The 18,889-nt window shown below is 36.9% G+C and overlaps 1 protein-coding gene across 50 annotated transcripts in view; it reads left to right on the top strand.

The window, feature by feature from the left end:
• The window catches only part of rimbp2b (RIMS binding protein 2b), a 293,432-nt gene that overhangs the window by 262,321 nt on the left and 12,222 nt on the right, over positions 1–18,889 (top strand). For 32 of the 50 annotated variants that reach the window (XR_015498374.1, XR_015498370.1, XR_015498402.1 and 29 more), the window contains 6 exons: positions 1,224–1,338; positions 1,835–1,960; positions 6,023–6,186; positions 8,874–9,042; positions 14,649–14,711; positions 17,772–17,875. Coding sequence is in view for 11 of the 50 variants with exons in the window: in XM_087265300.1 (XP_087121426.1) it covers positions 1,224–1,338; positions 1,835–1,960; positions 6,023–6,186; positions 8,874–9,042; positions 14,649–14,711; positions 17,772–17,875 (741 nt within the window). In the remaining 39 variants the exon portion in view is untranslated. The remainder of the gene's footprint in view (positions 1–1,223; positions 1,339–1,834; positions 1,961–6,022; positions 6,187–8,873; positions 9,043–14,648; positions 14,712–17,771; positions 17,876–18,889) is intronic. The other 18 variants (XR_015498405.1, XR_015498389.1, XR_015498404.1 and 15 more) reach the window with 3 other exon arrangements.

Here is an 18,889-nt window from a genome sequence, read left to right as displayed (position 1 = left end):
TTGTTCTCATGTGACTTTGTTTGATTCCTAGATTGTCGAGTGAAATTTTTTAAATGTGTAGATTTGTTTTGATTACCTAAAGGCCATTTCTGAGTGTTTCTTGTTTCTGTGCGAAGAAGAGTCTCACATAAAAGGATTACGTTTACTCAGACCTCAAATTTACACTTTAGATTCAAGCTTAGTATTTTAAAGAAGGGTTTTCCATCCCTGTTCCTGAAAGCAGGAATGGATCCATCCATTTTAGAACTTGTGAGTTTAATTCAATAGAGTATGAAATTGTTTGGTGTCGGCATGCCTCCAGGAACAAGGCTGGTAAAAGTGCTTGTAGGAAGCCAAACATACCAAATGAATGATGAATCTGCACTTTCAACAGCCTAGTGTGAACAAATTTAATTATTTGTGCGAGCCAATGAACCATGTGGTATGACCGATTGAAACAGGCAAAGAGGATTTATTTGTTTCGTCTGCAACCAATCATAATTGTGCTTCACAGTTAAAACTAGTTTGCATCATGCTTACTTTGCATAAACCAGTTGTGCCACACAGTGCATTGAGTCGAAGAAATAACTCTTCTCTGAATTGAGATACATTACATTGTTGTTTTGATGTGTTTTGCTTCCAAACGTTTTTCTACACATAGACTTATACAAATACAATAGTTTCTGGACTAATGGAATAAGATTATAAATATTTCATGGGGGACCAAATCGACAGATCAAGAAGCAATAATATTTTAAAATCATCCGTTATTCTCAGTGAAAAATTTCTCTTGACGTTTTGTGGTGATTAAGATCCTAATCCCATATATAGATTTACAGGATATGTGAATAGTTAATTTAAAGTTGTACCTCTTCAAAATAATAAGAGCATAGGCAGCCAATGCTAAATAAGAATGACCTCGCATCTTGCAAAATATGTTCAAAACACTCCCATATGAACTAAAAAGGAGCAGAACAAAAACCAAAATGGTCTTTAGTTAAGCATCTGATTTCTGCCAAAACCCTGCTCATGTTGTTGTCAGAGTTTGTTTCAATTGTTTATGTTTAATGTTTTGCCGGGTTCATCCTCCTTGTTTTGATTTCTCTTGGGACTAGAATCCCCTTATCTAAAGAGATCAGTTTTTTTATTTGGGGGGGTTGATGGGAATCTTTTTTAAAATAGGATATTTTTCTTTTTTAAGGCATCACAAGCTTCGATTAACATTTGATTATTTGCTTTTGAAGATTTTAGGGAGCTCTCCCTCAACGGGACGCTCGGATCGACTGGACCATTCTGGCCGTAGGACAGGTCATGGCTGTCCACCAGCTCAGAGAAGACCAATGACAGTCCCTTCTATTGGTTAGTGTAGCCACATGATCATCGGACTCTCCTTCCTCTCTTTATTATCATTTGTAGAGACACCTACTGTGTGTTCCTCTGTTCTCCTTACCTGTACATGTCATGATGTCCCATAGGCCCTGGGAGTCCCTTGATGTACCCCACCGCTTGTTGACCTTTGACAATTATCCTGCTTCAGATTTATAAACAATAAAAGGAGAGAGAGTTAATTTAACGACAGAAAATTTAGTGTACTGATCATACTCCTAACAGGCCACACCTAAAAAAAAAACCCAAAAACATCATGATGTTGAACATTGCTGTTTTACTCTGGAACAACTCATATCAGCTGGCTTTCAATAGTGTTTTAGGATCACTGCATCATTTTTCTGTTATGCTTTATTGCTTTAGAATGGCATTTCTGATCCTAAAACACATCTAATGAGCCTTGAAATCCACAACTCATGGGACGAGTAGAAGGGCTGTGGCTATAATGCTCTGATTGGTGTTTTCGTAGAGATTACCATGGAGAATAACAGTGAGGGGAGTGAGGGGAACCTCTCACCAATCAAGGACGATGTTTACTATACCAATGTAGCCCACCGCAGGAAATGGCCCGCACAGCGAACAGAGCACCGATATGGTACGTGGCGTGGCTCCTCCATGAAAAAGAAATTCTAATAAAACCTTGCATCTTTTTTAAAGACCCCATGAAATCTAATGAAGTTTGTTTAGGTTGCTTAGTTAATACCTATTTGCTTTAAATGGCCTATTTCACAAAGTTTGAGTCAAATCAGATTCAAGATGAGCTTGTTTTTAGCAGCGATCATCTTTATGGCAATTTACTGTGTAAATGTATTTTGTAGACTACGTCTAAAGTATAAACTGTATTTTATATAGCGCCTGGAATAGTTGTGAGATAAAAATCGGAGACATACATTTTAGTCTGATTTCAATTTATAATAGCCTTTTGAAAATGTATTTAAAGCAAAGCGATCAAACTGAGCATGTTCAAAAACATGCATGCTAAAAAGTAAAAGGCTGAGAACTGAGCCCTGTGGTACATCAACATGACAGGCCCACCCTAAGATCTGCAACCACCATTAATTGATTGATTAAAAAAATAAATAAAAATGCTAAACTAGGAAACTTATGTGACAATTTGTGTTATTTTATTATTTTTTTTGCAACTGAAATTTAATACAAATGTATGCACTATAACAATAAGCCCTCTAAAAAAAAATTATTTTCTTTATGCACTTATTAGACTTTGTGTCTGATCCAAACATCTTGTTTCTGTATAATAAAGCATCAGTGTAGCAAACCAGATTGCATTTTTTAGGTGATTTCATGGGGTTTTTAAATGAAAATACAAGGTAAGCTCTATTGACTGCTTCTGTAACATCATGTTTACCAAACACAAATGTTTTGGGACTTCATTTATAATTATGACACCAGAATAAATGGTCAGAACAATTAGTCTCAGATGTAAAATTGCAATAGCTAAACAGTAGCTAATAGTACTCTAGTGTAATATGACCCTTTTTTACTAACCCTGTCCAATTAGAGTCCCATTTAATCTTTCAGCTTTTGTCATGTCTAAATTGCATAAAAGGAGTAGAAAGAAAATGAGGCAGTTGTGTAACTAAAAAACACAGATAAACCTGCTGTTTATTGAAAATTACCTGTTGTTTTAGATTTATACAGATTTATTAAATTTAAAAATAAGCAGGCAGTCACTAGAGCTTTACTTGTATTCCTGACTCAAAAAGAACAGAAGCTGCCTTTTCTTCACAAAGATAGACATGCAGGATCCTGTCAGTAACAGATAGTGTGAGGCATATTTATTGAACTATTTTTAATATTAGTCTACCTTTATATGCTTATTAAGTACTTAATTTGGAGGTAGTATATGCAGTAGCAATTTTTATTTTTATACAATAATTTTACTATTTATTTCCATGACATGGAATTATTTTTAATAACTAGGTTTAGGTTAGGCTTCTGAGTGATTGTTCCTTCGTTTGTGCTCATTCTTGTGTGGTCTTAAACACCAGAAAGTGTTTGTGAACCCCTCTTGCTCCCCTTGCTGTCTTTTTCCTCATCCATCTGCATTTTCCCTGGATTTCATTAGTTGTTTCATGCATGTGCGTTTTTCACTGTTGGATGTTGTAAGATCACAAACCTTAAGAGCAGATATGCCTTCACTTTCATTGAGGACTATGATAAATGTATTTTTAATGCTGCTTGTAAGTGTTATATTCTTATTCCTATCAGTAATTGGGTGCATGATTTACTTATATCAGCTGCACAGCATATACACTTATAATTAAAGGGGCTAAATGAGGAATTCAGAAACCCTTGTTATTGGGGACAGTGGTGGCCATAAAGCAAACTACAGCCAGCAATATGTTGCTTTTACATTTAAGATATTAAAGGTGCCATAGAGTGCAATGATTGAATAATTAAAATTGTTTTCCAATAGTGGGTTTGTTGTTTAGGTAAGTTAAAAAATTCTACATACTGTAAATGATTTTATACCCATTTATAACAACAGCTCAATTTTAACCATATTTGGAACGGTGCTGAATATTAATAACCTTTTATCTTGTCAGTGTCTGCTTTCAAACATACACAAACATTGTGATGTACTTTAAAATAAGCATGCACAAAATATTCAATTCTAATAAAAAACACATATAAAAAAATGAGTAGATTCCTTAAAAATCTTTTCAACTGAACGGGTTTCTCAAGCCAGGTGGCGCATTAGACCAGGGGCTTATCTCCTGTTTACTAAAAATAATTCACAAACTGCATGAGAAACTGTTCTACTATAATAATTGGTAATGAATATAAATGTTAATGTAACTGTTAAAGTAAATGTGTTCAATAAGATGTACATGTGTTTACTAATTATTTATTCAGTTAAACATGAATTTTGAACTATAAGCGATTTTTGATCACCTTAATCCGACGAAAGTCATAACTAAACTAAACAGAAATGAAATTAAGACATGTGGAGTATGCAGATATTAGTGGCATTATTGAAGTAAACACCGCAATCAAACTATTACCGTCATGTTGGACTTTTCATCATATTTTCCTATAGGATCCACACACGCGGCTGTCAGTAAAGGACTGCACACAATAACACACACACATCGCAAAACGCAGAAGTTTTTTTCTTTCCACTTGGCGTGCGTTATTAAATTCCATAACACTCTCACCAGTCCTTACTCCTTATTTGCATCTAATACCTCAGTTTGTCACAGCGGCATGATTGAAATGTTCATGAGTTTAAGTGAAACTGCCAAACTGCAGCTAAAGTCAGGAATCCTGCTGATTTGATTCAGAAGGGCACCTTTTTGTCAGACGGCTCACCGGTCAGGTATACATCCGTGCTAAAATATCAAGGTGAAAGTCATCACTTGCGTAGAATAGACCCAGCTCCTAACCCAACTTTGAGAAAAGATTAATGGCGATGTTATTTTTATTGCGCGATTAGAGTCTAGCAACACAATAACGCCGATAACGGCCCACTACTAATTTACACAGGCTGTATGATTCTTCATATGGTGCTGAAAAAAATAATAAAGTATAATCCACATATACCACATTTTTTGTTCTAATGTGCTGTGAAAAGATGGCTGGCTGAGAACTGCCAGCACTATGCACTATGTCTTTTGAAATTCTTAACATTGTTTTTTTAGTGTACGCACCTTGGCTGTACCATTCAGTGTCTATCTGTGTCACTTAGCAACATATAGACTGCAATGTACAGACAAGGCAGAGCGGAGTGAGTTTTAGTCACCTGTTCTCAAAATAAGAGTCCCACATACATAGATTAGATAAACTAAAAATACGGGAAAACAACATCATTGTTGTAATCTCACTAGGAAATGTTGTGGCCAATCAAATGCAGCCTGGGACCTGCATATTATTGAATGAAACAATGAAGTCAATGTTTGTTACAATTGACCTGTTTTTTACCAGGATTTTACACTAGTAGGATTTACAAGAGAACAAGGTATATACGTATGTTCATTCTATGGCACCTTTAAATGTAATTCAAAGCACCAATATACTTACATGGTTCAAATTTTTTGGCAATGATAAAGCTAATCATAAATAAATATTCCTACACATAGCTCCTTTAACTGGCATGGTCTACTATTTATTTCTTTGTGTGTCTAGTACAAGATAAAAGGGTCATTTGATACTTCACATGGAACGATTTTGACTGGTAGTAGATCATTCCAGTAAAATATTACTAGAGAGTTGCTGCATGTCTGTTCAAAAAATTTCTAAATGTTTTTTTACAGTAAAACAGCAATGTTTTTATTCCCTTTCCTCATTCTTTTGAATTGCATGGAAGTGTTCTTTCTGCATTCTTCTGTTTTTGAGATGTTTGTATATATCACCCGTCTGGTGTGTTATGTGGCAAGGAATTTTGCTTTATATGCTTTCGTAATAGCTGTGATTAGTATAATATCAGTTTATTATATTAATGTGTTTCTTGTCTTGGTGTAAGAAGACATTGTTGTGTAGTCAAGTAGCTGCATACTGTATGTATATTTGTCAGTGCTGTTTAGCTGCCATAGAAGCACGACTGATGCCTCTGAGACAACATACTGTTCTTTTTTAGGACTTTAGCTGCCCTGTGGTATCTGTGTGTAGAAGAAGATTGCTCTCTCCTGTGTTTCAGATGGTTACGGACGTGAACGGCGGTCTCCAGACTACTATGAGTCAGAGCCAGAGGACTTGTCTCGAATCTTTGTGGCCATGTTTGACTATGATCCCCTGTCAATGTCACCCAACCCTGATGCTGCTGTTGAGGAGCTTCCCTTTAAGGAGGGCCAGATCATAAAGGTTTGATTTCAATAATGTCAAATAATTCCCTGATGTTATTTAAGCTTCTGGCATCTGGGGGTGTGTATTATTTCTTCTTTAGTTTTGAAATATACAGTTGTAATGACAAACATTTTATGACACTGTATTTGGCTCAAACTGTGATACAGTAACATAATCAGCATGCATAGACATGTTTTTACATGATTAGTAAATGTAATAATGATGATAATAAAACTAATTATTATTATTATTATCATGAATAAGTTACTAAAATAAATCCAGAAAATATAAATAAATTTATTTTCACAAGGCTTTTGTGTACTGAATGTGATATAAACCACTACTTTACTACTTTTATTCAGACATAAGCTATTATAAAAATGCAGACTAATGCCATGTTTGATAATTATATTTATAATAAATATAATAAAATTATAATTACTTTTTTTATTTCAATGCTGCAGTATATTATGTGTTTGTGTTATAATCAATTTTACATTAGTCCATTAATATAATAATCAATATAATAAGTTTTATTTATTATTACTTTAATTGGTCATATGATTTACAATAAGGTTTCATTAATAAATGTACTTACTAGCATTTATTAATCATAGTTTTACTAATTTACATTTACTAATGCATTATTAAAATCCAAATTCATTCCTGTTAACATTAATGCACTGTGAGTTAACTTTATTTCCATTAACAACGATGAATAAATAATGTAATAAATGTTTTATTCATTGTATTCTTCATGTTAATAAATATATTACAATAACATTAACTAATACAACCTTGTTGTAAAGTGTCACCCTTTAATTTATACATTTACTGTTATTACTTTAATTATCAAAGTGAATTGTTATTATTAATAAAATATAGTATTATATAATATTAATGTAATACATTCATTCATTAATTTTCTTGTCGGCTTTGTCCCTTTATTAATCTGGGATCACCACAGTGGAATGAACCGCCAACTTATCCAGCAAGTTTTTACGCAGCGGATGCCCTTCCAGCCGCAACCCATATCTGGGAAAAATCCACACACACACACATTCACACACACACTACAGACACTACAGACAATTAAGCCTACCCAATTCACCTGTACCGCATGTCTTTGGACTGTGGGGGAAAACGGAGCACCCAGAGAAAACCCGCGCGAACGCAGGGAGAACATGCAAACTCCACACAGAAACGCCAGCTGAGCCGAGGTTCGAACCAGCGACCCAGCGACCTTCTTGCTGTGAGGCGACAGCACTACCTACTGCGCCACTGCTTCGCCCCATTAATATCATAGTATTAGTATAATTATAATAGTATAATATATTTGATGCACAAGCTATAAAATAGATGAAGAAAAAATAAACTTAGACGGGTCACTTTGGTCCCGTGTAGTGCATCAAAGGGTTAAATAATATATTAATATTATATAAATATTGATATATTATTTAAATGCATATTATTTGGGCAGTATGGTGGTGCAGTGGTGGGCACAATCAAGATTGGGGTAGGTTTCCTCTGGGTGCTCCGGTTTCCCCCACAAGTAAAAAAAAACAAAAAAAAAAAACATGTGGTATAGGTGAATTGGGTGGGCTAAATTGTCTGCAGTGGATGTGTGTGAATGTTTGGAGGTTTGCCAGTGATGGGTTGCAGCTGAAAGGGCATCCACTGTGTAAAACACATGCTGGATAAATTGGCGGTTCATTCCGCTGTGGCGACCCCAGATTGTAATGTAATGTAATGTAATGTAATGTAATGTGTATTTATATAGCGCATTTATTGTGTATGGCCATACACCCAAAGCGCTTCACAATCATGAGGGGGGTCTCTCCACACCACCACCAGTGTGCAGCATCCACTTGGATGATGCGACGGCTGCCACAGGACAACGGCGCCAGTGCGCTCACCACACACCAGCTATTGGTGGAGTGGAGAGACAGTGATAGAGCCAATTCAGTGGACGGGGATGATTGGGAGGCCATGATCATATGGGCCGATAGAGGGACTTTGGCCAGGACACCGGGGTTATACCCCTGCTCTTTCACGAGAAGTGCCATGGGATTTTAATGACCACAGAGAGTCAGGACCTCGGTTTAACGTCTCATCCGAACGACGGCGCCCACTGACAGTGTAGTGTCCCCTTCACTTTTACTGGGGCATTAGGACTCACTTAGACCTCAGGTTGAGCGCCCCTGCTGGCCTCACTAACACCACTTCCAACAGCAACCTAGTGTTCCCTAGTGGTCTCCCATCCAGGTACTAACCAGGCTCAGCCCTGCTTAGCTTTAGTGAGTAACCGGTCTTGGGCTGCAGGGTGATATGGCTGTGGCAAAGATTAATAAAGGGACTAAGCCTAAAAGAAAATCAATGGATGAATGAACATAATATATTGATATTATATAAATATTAATATATTATTTAGGAAATACAGGTTCAGACTATTGTTCTTATGCTTTTTGATGTACCTATTGAACTTATGTTAATCTTCTCTTTTCATTGCTCATTTACATTTATTACATTAGCAGACACTTTTATGCAAATTAAAACGAAACAAGCATAAGTGAATAATCCGAGAAAGAAAACAGAGGTTGAGCCATCGTATCAAACCGAGCAGAGCAGCAGTGCGGGACATTAGAGAGAGTATAATTTAAAATGCAGTGAAATGAGTTTAATCATGGCCCTGCTGTGTTGTCCAGGTGTTTGGAGAAAAGGACACAGATGGATTCTACAGGGCAGAGATCTGTGGCCGCAGGGGCCTCGTCCCCTGTAACATGGTCTCTGAGATCCAGACGGATGATGATGAAATGATGGACCAGCTGCTCAAACAGGGCTTTCTTCCACTCAACACACCCATTGAGAAAATAGGTATGAGCTAATAGGTGGTCTGTATGCCATCCTGCCAATTTCATCCCCCTTAATTCATTTTCTGTCTCGGTCTTCTGTCTGTGCTCTTACCTGACAGTAGGTACTAGATTGCAAGTCCACATTTTGTTTCATAGTATTGAGTGTATTAGTGTTACTCTTATGCTGAGTTCAGACTGCATGATTTTAGCCCCAATTTTGACTCACAGACAGGTTTTGAGAAATTGCTGACAAATGCTTGAAATCACAGGTAAATCGATGCTCGTTTACGCGAGTAACTATCAAGGACGCGATATGAGAGAATCGCAGATGAGTGCCCATGAGATATTTGGCATGCTGAATATCTGGAGCTGTTGGCGATTCAAATCATGGTGTGAAGTGAGTTTTGGCTGAAAATAACATCGGCGATCACCTACAGCCAATGAGGGAGCAGCATTCACTAGCATGGGAGGTGAGCAGGAGGTTGAAGAGAAGTTAAAAGCGCTCATTTTCGGTTTATTTGGACATAAGAAATGGAGGAAAAACTAGTGGATATTTGGTAGGAGCACCTGTGTCTGTTTGACGTGTCAACTGAGCAATGTTATAAAAAGAAAAAAGTAAAAAAAGTTGAGGAGAAATTGCTAATTCCCTTTAAACCCAGATGAGCAAATTTGTACATTTTCTACCCCATTAAAGACTTCTTTTTCATTATATAGTTTATAACAAAAGATATAAGCTGCGTCCCAAATCGCATACTTATGCACTATTTTACGCCATTTTGTAGTATAAATAGTGTAAGTAGTGTGTTCACATTGAAAACTCTCAAAATAATAAGTGCACTTTAATTACCGGGATGATGCACTCATTCAACCGCTAAAATGAAGTGTGGAATGATGGACACTTCATGCACTCAACGACCGCAGGTTTGCTTACATAGCAGAAGGAGCGGAGCGATCGGACACACATGTTGAATAACTTTATTTATTTTGGATGGTGAAAGCAAACTTCTCCTACGAGAGTGATTATAGCGCCTTCCAATGGTGAATTCGGCAATACTCACGGCAGGTATTACTTGATAATTCAGTCTTTTATTTCACTGATTTGGCAACAGTCAAACGTCATCAGGGAAACGGTTTGAATTTCCGCTTAGTAAAAAAACATTAGTGTTCCATTTGGGACGCCACTACATACATATACTATCCTGTTGAGTGTGTAAGTGCATAAGTACATAGTGCATGAGTGCATAGTGTATAGTGTGCCATTTGGGACGCAGCTATACTTTGTGTTTTTGGTTGTGAAACGTGGTTTGGACAATGTTGTCGGCGATTCTGCTTTTGTAAAGTCATGCAGTGTGAAACTCCCTGTCGCCGATCCATCTTGCAGTGTAAACATAGCAGCGGCAAAATGCTAGCCCAGATAGTGATGCAGTGTAAAAAAATCTGTGACACGATTATTTTAAAAATCATGCAGTCTGAACTCCACATTAGTAGCACTGCTTTTGGAATTATCTTTCATTTTTTTATCATATAGACATTTTAACATATCTGTTAGTCACAATTGTTGTGACTAACAGACATGTACAGTTGAAATCAAAATGAAAAGCCCTCCTTTGAATTTTTATTTTAAATACTTACCAAGTGAAGTTTAATATTAAACTAATTTCAAGAGGAGAATGTGCTCATGATTGACTCAGCTGGCCCACATTAGCAAATTACGATCCTCCAATTAAAGGATCCCAAGTCACTATATATATTCTCATTTCCTTACTACAACTATCTTCATCTGGAAGAAACCCCCCTCCTCCCCTTCTTCCACCTTTATCCAGAACGGGCGGCACGGTGGCCCAGTGACTAGCATTGTTGCCTCACAGCAATAATACCAATGGCGCCGGGTCCTTACTGGGACATCGGTTATTTCTGTGCGGGGTTTGCATGTTCTCCCCGTGTCCGCGATGGTGTCTCTCGAGTTACCTGGTTTCCTCCCACCTGTTACAAACTCCAGTTTTGTAAGGCTTGTCTAGAGAAGGGGTTAGCAACATAAAAGGATACGGAACTCAGAATTACAATTCACTATTTATTTAGAGACTATAAAATAAGTGTCTGATCAAATTAAGGTTGCAACAAAAAATATAGATCATTAAATAAACAATATTTCTCAGTCAAAACAATACTTAAACAAACGAACAAACAAACATACACAAAACACAAACCATAGAGAAAGCATAGATAAAGCATAGAGCAACCATGAATTAAATAAACGGCAACAACACCTGCATGGTTTCTCAGCAGTAGCTGCACAAGATGCGCACAGACGTCTCAGACCGTTATCAGGGCAAGAAACATGGAGATTCTCAACAGGTACGGGTCATACTCTCAAGAGAGTGAAGATCGGGAGGATCAATCAGAAGCGCTGGAAAACTAAGAGCCACCCAGATGCACACTCAGCGTCTGCTTATAAAGCCGACAGTCAGAATGAGCTGCAGGTGCAAGGTGGAGTTAGCCTAAAAATATTTTTAATAAATCAACTCCAACACGACACAACAATGTAATAATAATAAGTAGAAGAAAAAGGATAAATAAAGAATAAACCGTGACACACCGTCCAAATATGCTCTATATTATATATTGCTCTATATTTTATATGTATTTTATATTATATACATTTTTTTTCTAATGTTTAACTCTCAGGAAGTTCACCTTATCCTCAGCAGTGAGGGAGTTTTGAGATCGACCTGAGCTTGATCTCCCCTCGCCCTGCGAAAGGGAGGGAGCCCTGGGCCAAAAGATCCCTTGAGCTCAGGGCTCTCTCCAGGGACAGTATGCCAAACAATTCCAAGTATAAAGCCTGATTTATACTTCTGCGTCAAGTGACCGGCGTAACCCACAGCGCATGCAACGTGCGTAGCTGTGCATTTATACTTCTGCGCGCTGTCTCTGTTGGTCTGCATTAACACTTCCGAAACGCTAGTTGGCAGTGAGGTGTATATGTTCCTCTGTGTCGAGTTTCTTCGCTACTTTTTTGCTTTTCCTGAACACATCCGGGATGTACAAGTGGCTCAAACTCGCTCATTTTGAGGCAGGAACCAGCGGACATGCAGGGACTTTAACTATGAGGTAAACACAAAACAAAACTTTCCATCCGGAGCTCCTTCACGGGACTCCAGACTTGTAAACAATCGCTACATTGGGTTCGCACCATTCGCGCGGCTCTCGATCCCGCCCCGACTCGTCAGCGCTACTAAGCCGACCAATCACAGAGCTTGGGCTACGCGTCGTTGCGACGTGTAGTTACATTTTTTGAGAGGTGCACATCAGTGACGGCCACGGCGAAGGGCTATGCGTCAGCGCCGTAGCATACGCCAGTGTTTGACGCAGAAGTATAAATCAGTCATGAGCTAAGTGTGAATTCTTGAAATGATTTAACGGAACAAGGAATTTTTCACAGTATTTCCCATACTTAGACTTTTCTACCGAAGAAAGTTTTATTTGTTTTATTTTGGCTAAAATAAAAGCAATTAAAAAATTTTTAAACCATTTTAAGTTCGATATTACTAGTCCCCTTCTCCCCTTTAGCAATATGTATATATGTTTACACTACAAGATCAGTCGGCAACAGGGGGTTTCACACTGCATGACTTTGCAATAGGAAGAATTGCTGACAACTTTGTCCAAACTACGTCTCACAACCAAATACACGTGAGAAGTGACATGGAAACGATGTGATCTTTTGTTATTAACTGCATAATGAGAAAGAAGCTTTTAGTGGGATAGAAAATGATCTTGTTTTTCTCACCTGGATTTGATGGGAATTAGCAATTTCTCACAAACTTTTTTTCTTTTTCGACCTGGTTGTGATATTGCTCAGATGACATGTCAAACAGACACAGGTGCTCCTGTCAAATTTCCACAAGTTTTTCCTCCATTTCTTGGGTCCGAATAAACTGAAACTTAACTTCTCCCCCAACTTTCTACTGTCCTGCAGATACCCACACTAGTGAATGCTGCTCTCTTGTTGGCTGTAGGTGATCGCCAATGTTCAATTAGAACACATTTCACATGGCATGATTTGACTCGCGGACAGCTACTTTTGCACAGCCGATGATTTCAAGTGATTTCAAGTATTTGTCTGCGATTTTTCAAAACGAGTCAAAATCGGCGCTAAAATCATGCAGTCTGAACTTAGCATAAATTGTGAACGTTAAAACAACCTAGTTAAGCCTTTAAATGGCACTTAAAGGCTGAATACTCAACAAAGGCTCATTCTGAAAATGTAGGCTTATATACATTTCCGGAGATCACGAATTATGTTGCCAGAAGTACTTATGATTGCGTTTTATTTTTAAAATGAACATTACGGGGCTGTATGACGTCATTTCTTTTCATGCTGACCGATTACCTCTGTGTGGACTGCTTTCCCGCTGTTACCAGTTTGTCCAGTAGCTTGACATGTATGTTGAAGGACTTAAGATGCAGAAAGAAGTTGACCACAATGACGGGGGGTTGGAGTCCGGCAATAACTGGTTTCAGCAATTAAGACAAACCAGATGCCAAAAATAAAATAATCTAGTAAATAATAGCGTGAGAATGTGACAAAATCTGAAATGTGGTAAAAATTTGATGTTTTTTTTGCTGGATTGGTTCTTAAAACTGTCAGTTGGGTTGAAGTGGGTGGGAGGGTCAATCAGTGCTTTGGAAAACACTATTGGCTAAGTTTAGGGAAGAAAGAGGGTGGGTCAGTTGATCGGTCAGTCAGTCGATAGCAGCCTCTGGTTGATTTATGCGAAAAGAGCAGTTGCGAATGGCAAGAGAAATTTGAGATCTGAAAAAGTTTACACAGCAGCCTCTGATGGATTTGCGGAAACAAAAACTGCAAAAAATTTCCTTCTGGGACATATTCGGTGCTATCCAGAAATGTATATAGGGCTACATTTTCAGAATGAGCCTGTGTTGTGAATACTAGTATCTTGAAAAATATCTAGTAAAATATTATGTATTGTCATCATGGCAAAGAAAAAACAAATCAGTTATTAGAAATGAGTTATTAAAGCTATTATGTTTTGAAATGTATTAAAAATCTTCTTTACGTTAAACAGTAATTAGGTTGGAAATATACAGGGAGGCTAATAATTCAGGAGGGCTAATAATTCTGACTTCAACTGCATATGAGAATTGGACACAAATCAGTACTATTTAGTTCAGTGTCAATGTTGGTTAGAACTACAGTCCCATGAAGCACTGTGAATGACACAAATTTAAAACAATAGAGGGATATGAAATTGTTCTTCTAAGATATGCAAACAGATGGATTCAACAAAAGCCTATACAATCAGATAACCATCTCTGAGCTCAAAAGAGTTTTCACTCAGTTACTGTTTATCAGTTACTGTTAGAAATCTATTTCCCTGTGGAGAAAATGAAGGGAGTTTTTAAAAAGCTTTATTCATTTTAATTTTCAACAACAAAAAAAAGTTCTGTCATCACTCTTGTTCTCATATGACTTTCTTTCAACAGTAGATATCAAATGGAACACCAGAATTTGAAAAAATGGATAAACCCCCTGTGCCTTCCTTCCTTTCATTCTCTCCTTTTTTTCTTCCTTTTCTTTCTTGGTTTACACTTTTTATTTGTAAGTAAACTGCAATAGGTTCAAAGATGGCCGTTCAGTTAATCGCAGGTCCCGGAAATCCAAAAGAGGTTTGTGCCCCCATCTTCTTCAACCGTTTTCTCATTCAGACCTCCTTTCTTTCTTTTCTTTTTTTTTACTTAAGTGCCTTTTAACAGCTCACCTTCAAGTTTGTCTTCAACAAGTGAATGGCATTTCAGTGCGAGCATGATCTATTCATCTGTTCTCATAAAGGGAAAAGGGGAGATCAAAAAAGAATGATGTGGTGTCAGAAGTCTGAAACCATCATTGAAAATGTTTCTATTTAAGAGCACCTTGAGTTTTGATGGAAGAACCACAGTCAAATGATCAATTGAATTGATGACTAAGAAATTGTGCTGATTATTCTTGCTGTAGGATGGAAACCTTGTACGTTCAGACATGCAAAAATTCTGAATTTAAATAAAATAAACACTGTTGACAAAGTTGTTGATGTGGCTTATATGGTCAAGTGGCAGTCACGCTGCACTTTTTACCCCATAGACTTGCGTTCATATGCATGTGAATGTGGCAGACCGGAAAAACAAGCTCATGTGAAAATTTTCACATGTCGTTGTGTTGCAAAGTTCAAGCTTGGTAAACTCTGATCTGTAAAAACACATCACATGATTACGGCAGACCAATAGAAGATCAAAACATGACAGAAATGTAAGATATGGAGCAATCACTCGCTTTTTACACGTCTAATCATCTTGTTTAGTCCGGCCCCTATTCGCAGCACTGTATGACAGAATTTCACAAACTCAAACTCTAGTGTGACCATGGCTTCAGACACTGCATGCTTTACTAAATGATTACCGTTTCATGTAGAAAATGTACTCAAATGGACTTTTGTCTAGTGGATGGTGGTGATATTTGATTTGTCCATCAGAGAGACAGCTATAGAGACAGTCAAATACATTTTCAGCAACTTTTAACCAATTTTCGTCCAATTTTATGTGAGTATTTAGCTTTTCCTGTACTTTAGGACATTTGGCGAAAATTGTTTGTCATAAAAGATAAAGTGCTACGCAAGACTCTTTAAAGACGGTAACTGCTACAGTAGACTAAGACATGCTTTCCTGTGCCAGAAATCACAGACATGGTGATTGAGTAAAGAAATCATTCATTCATTTTCTTTTCAGCTTAGTCTCTTTATCAATCAGGGGTCTACAAAGTAGAATGAACCGCCAATTTATCCAGCATAAGTTTTTCGCAGCGGATACCCTTTCAACCACAACCTATTACTGGAAAACCCCCACACACTCTCATCTACACACATACACTATGGCCAATTTAACTTACCCAATTCACCTATACCGCATGTCTTTGGACTGTGGCGGAAACCGGAGCAAACGGAGGAAATCACGCGAACACCGGGAGAGCATGCCGACTCCACACAGAAACACTAATTGACTCAGCCGGGGCTCAAACTAGCGACCTTCTTGCAGTAAAGCGAACGTGCTACCCACTGTGCCACCGTGACACCCCGTAAAGAAAATCCTGTACTTATATTAACTTATGAGGTTTAGATGCAAACTTTTAGATGCAAATATAAATATTTATGAGGTTATATAATTGCAGAAAATAACACTTGGCCAGGACAAAATATGACACATTTTCACTTATCAGTGACTTATCAGCCACTTTTCTACTGTGCCGTATCGTACAGTTTGGCTTGGCTCACTTCGATTTAGTTTTCCTCAAACTAGTTTGCATTTACATTGCTGTTTAACTAACTAACAGACTCATCCGGATACTTTAAATCATCTTGATGATCACAGAGACGATCATTGTCTGTGGAGTCCTGTTTTTGACTGTTTGGCACCATCTTGTGACTAAATAGCATATAGATTAGTGTATAGTCTATTCTTTCATTTCTATTTCTGAAAACTAAAAGCTTAATAGTGTTGTTAAACTATTATAGTTCAAAACAATGTTATGTTTCTAATTCTTCCATTTTGTGGCAATTAGCTATATAATAAGTGGGATAAAGTACATCCAAGTGGTTAATTCCTCAGAATAAAGCCTTTTAGTATTATATAAGAGCTCTTTGCTTTTTGTCAGGCTGCCAAAAGGCCTGTCAGGTGTTATTCTGCAAAAACAACTGCCTTGATGTACTTTAAACCTAACTTAAAGTAGGTGGGATTATCGCTATTGTTGCTCTGCCTCTACTGACATGACATTGTTTTCATTCTTCATGGCTCAGGTGATTGGTTGCTGTCACCAATGAGCTTGCATTTTTTAATTTGTCAGGGCTGTTTTCTGCAGTGCATTTTTGGATACCTTCTTCCACCCCAGCCTAGTGTGTACAGTACTTCTATGGGGTTACATGTATTACAATTGCAGCAGCAGTGTGTTATATTCTCAGACTCTGTCAGAATACTGACTGTAGCAAAGTCTCATACTTGGTCTGTATCAATACTTAAAGCAGCGGCAGCGGCAGCTTAGCAGATCTATTCCGCCAAGACCAAATCCTGAAAACATTACCTTAGAGTACATGTATTACTGTACCAAATCTCTTAAAGACTTGTCATGACAAAAATATGTATGCATTGAAAAAATTTCAAATAATAATGCATGTTTACCATTTAAGGACATATACCTATAATGGCAAATCCAGAGAATGATGATGATGATCTTTTTCCATGTACATGGAGATACAAGGTTTCTGTCTGACAGTAACATGTTACATTTTTTCCAGATTTATTTCCATTTTTTATTGGTTAAAAATTCAATATAGATTAGTTTGGACTCCACAGTGCATGATTTGGGAACTTATTTAAAGTCATTCAAGACAAGGTGCTGCATGTGTCAGGGAAAAACACAGTATTTTGTTGTATAATTATTGTCCTAAAAAGCATTTAATTAATCAAAAATCATGCTATTGGCTGAATCCAGTAGTTTGGACAATAGATTTTTTTGATCAATAACATCAAATTCTTGTCATCCTGCAAAACTGTCTTTCTTGTTGTTCATTAATTATGCATTTGTTGTGTATTTATTTGATATTCATTTATTTGTAGTTAACAAAAGCTATTAAAGATAATTTCGCTTTACTATCGCTCCAGCACTTGTATATATTTGTTTTTTGTCCTTTTTTTGTCTCTCAGAAAGGAACAAAAGGAGTGGAAGACAGCATGCAGTGTCGACGCGGAGGATGGTGGCACTGTATGATTATGACCCCAGAGAAAGCTCGCCTAATGTAGATGTGGAGGTACTAATGGAGTCCATTTTTTCTGGGCTTTCTTGTACTTATGGTCTTATCCCATAAGTTTTTGATTTTTATGTTCGCTTGCCTGGATGTCTGCCTCAGTGATAGCCACGAAATTCATTTTCAGCTTATTGTCTGCTTCTGCGGCTAAAGTGTGATTTGTATTTTTATGTTACTGTTCATTCAGGTGGCACATGTTTAGAGACAAAAGTCTCATATCAAATACTTATAATGTCATTCCAAACCTAAATTAACTTCTTGGAAGTTTTTTTAATGCTGAATGTGTATTTTTTCATTATCTTTAAATAGATTTACCATATACATCTCTTTTCTGCCTAATTATTTTTAGCACCATTTATACATATATATATATATAGGCCCCCTTTGAATTTTTTTTTTTTAAATTTCATTAATAATTAATGTTCTACAGAAAAATTATCACAGCATGATAATATTTTTTCTTCTGGATAAAGTCTTATTTGTTTTATTTCAGCTAGAATAAAAGCAGTTTTTAAAATTTTTAAAAACCATTTTAAGGTCAAAATTATTAGCCCCTTTAAGCTAATCACTTATTACTTACTTAAGCTTTATCGATAGTCTACAGAACAAACCATCGTTATACAGTAACTTGCCTAATTACCCTAACCTGCCTAAATAACCTAATTAGCCTAGTTAAGCCTTTAAATGTCACTTTAAGCTGTATAGAAGTGTCTTGAAAAATATCTAGTCAAATATTATTTACTGTTATCATTGCAAAGATAAAATAAATCAGTTATTAGAAATGAGTTATTAAATGTTTAGAAATGTGTTGAAAAAATCTTCTCTCCATTAAACAGAAATTAGGGAAAAATAAACGGGGGCTAATAATTCAGGGCGGCTAATAATTCAGACTTCAACTGTATTTGCAATTTTGCTATTTTCTTTCTTTTTCATTCTGTTTTTGATTCCTATTAATCTTCTCACTTTATTTTTGTAATTTTAGTACAAAAGTTTAACCTTATCAGCTTCCAATGCAGC

Source organism: Danio rerio, chromosome 8 (assembly GCF_052040795.2).
Source record: "Danio rerio strain M-AB ecotype USA chromosome 8, GRCz13ab, whole genome shotgun sequence".
Classification (NCBI taxonomy): domain Eukaryota; kingdom Metazoa; phylum Chordata; class Actinopteri; order Cypriniformes; family Danionidae; genus Danio; species Danio rerio.
This window is presented reverse-complemented; position numbering and strand designations above follow the sequence as displayed.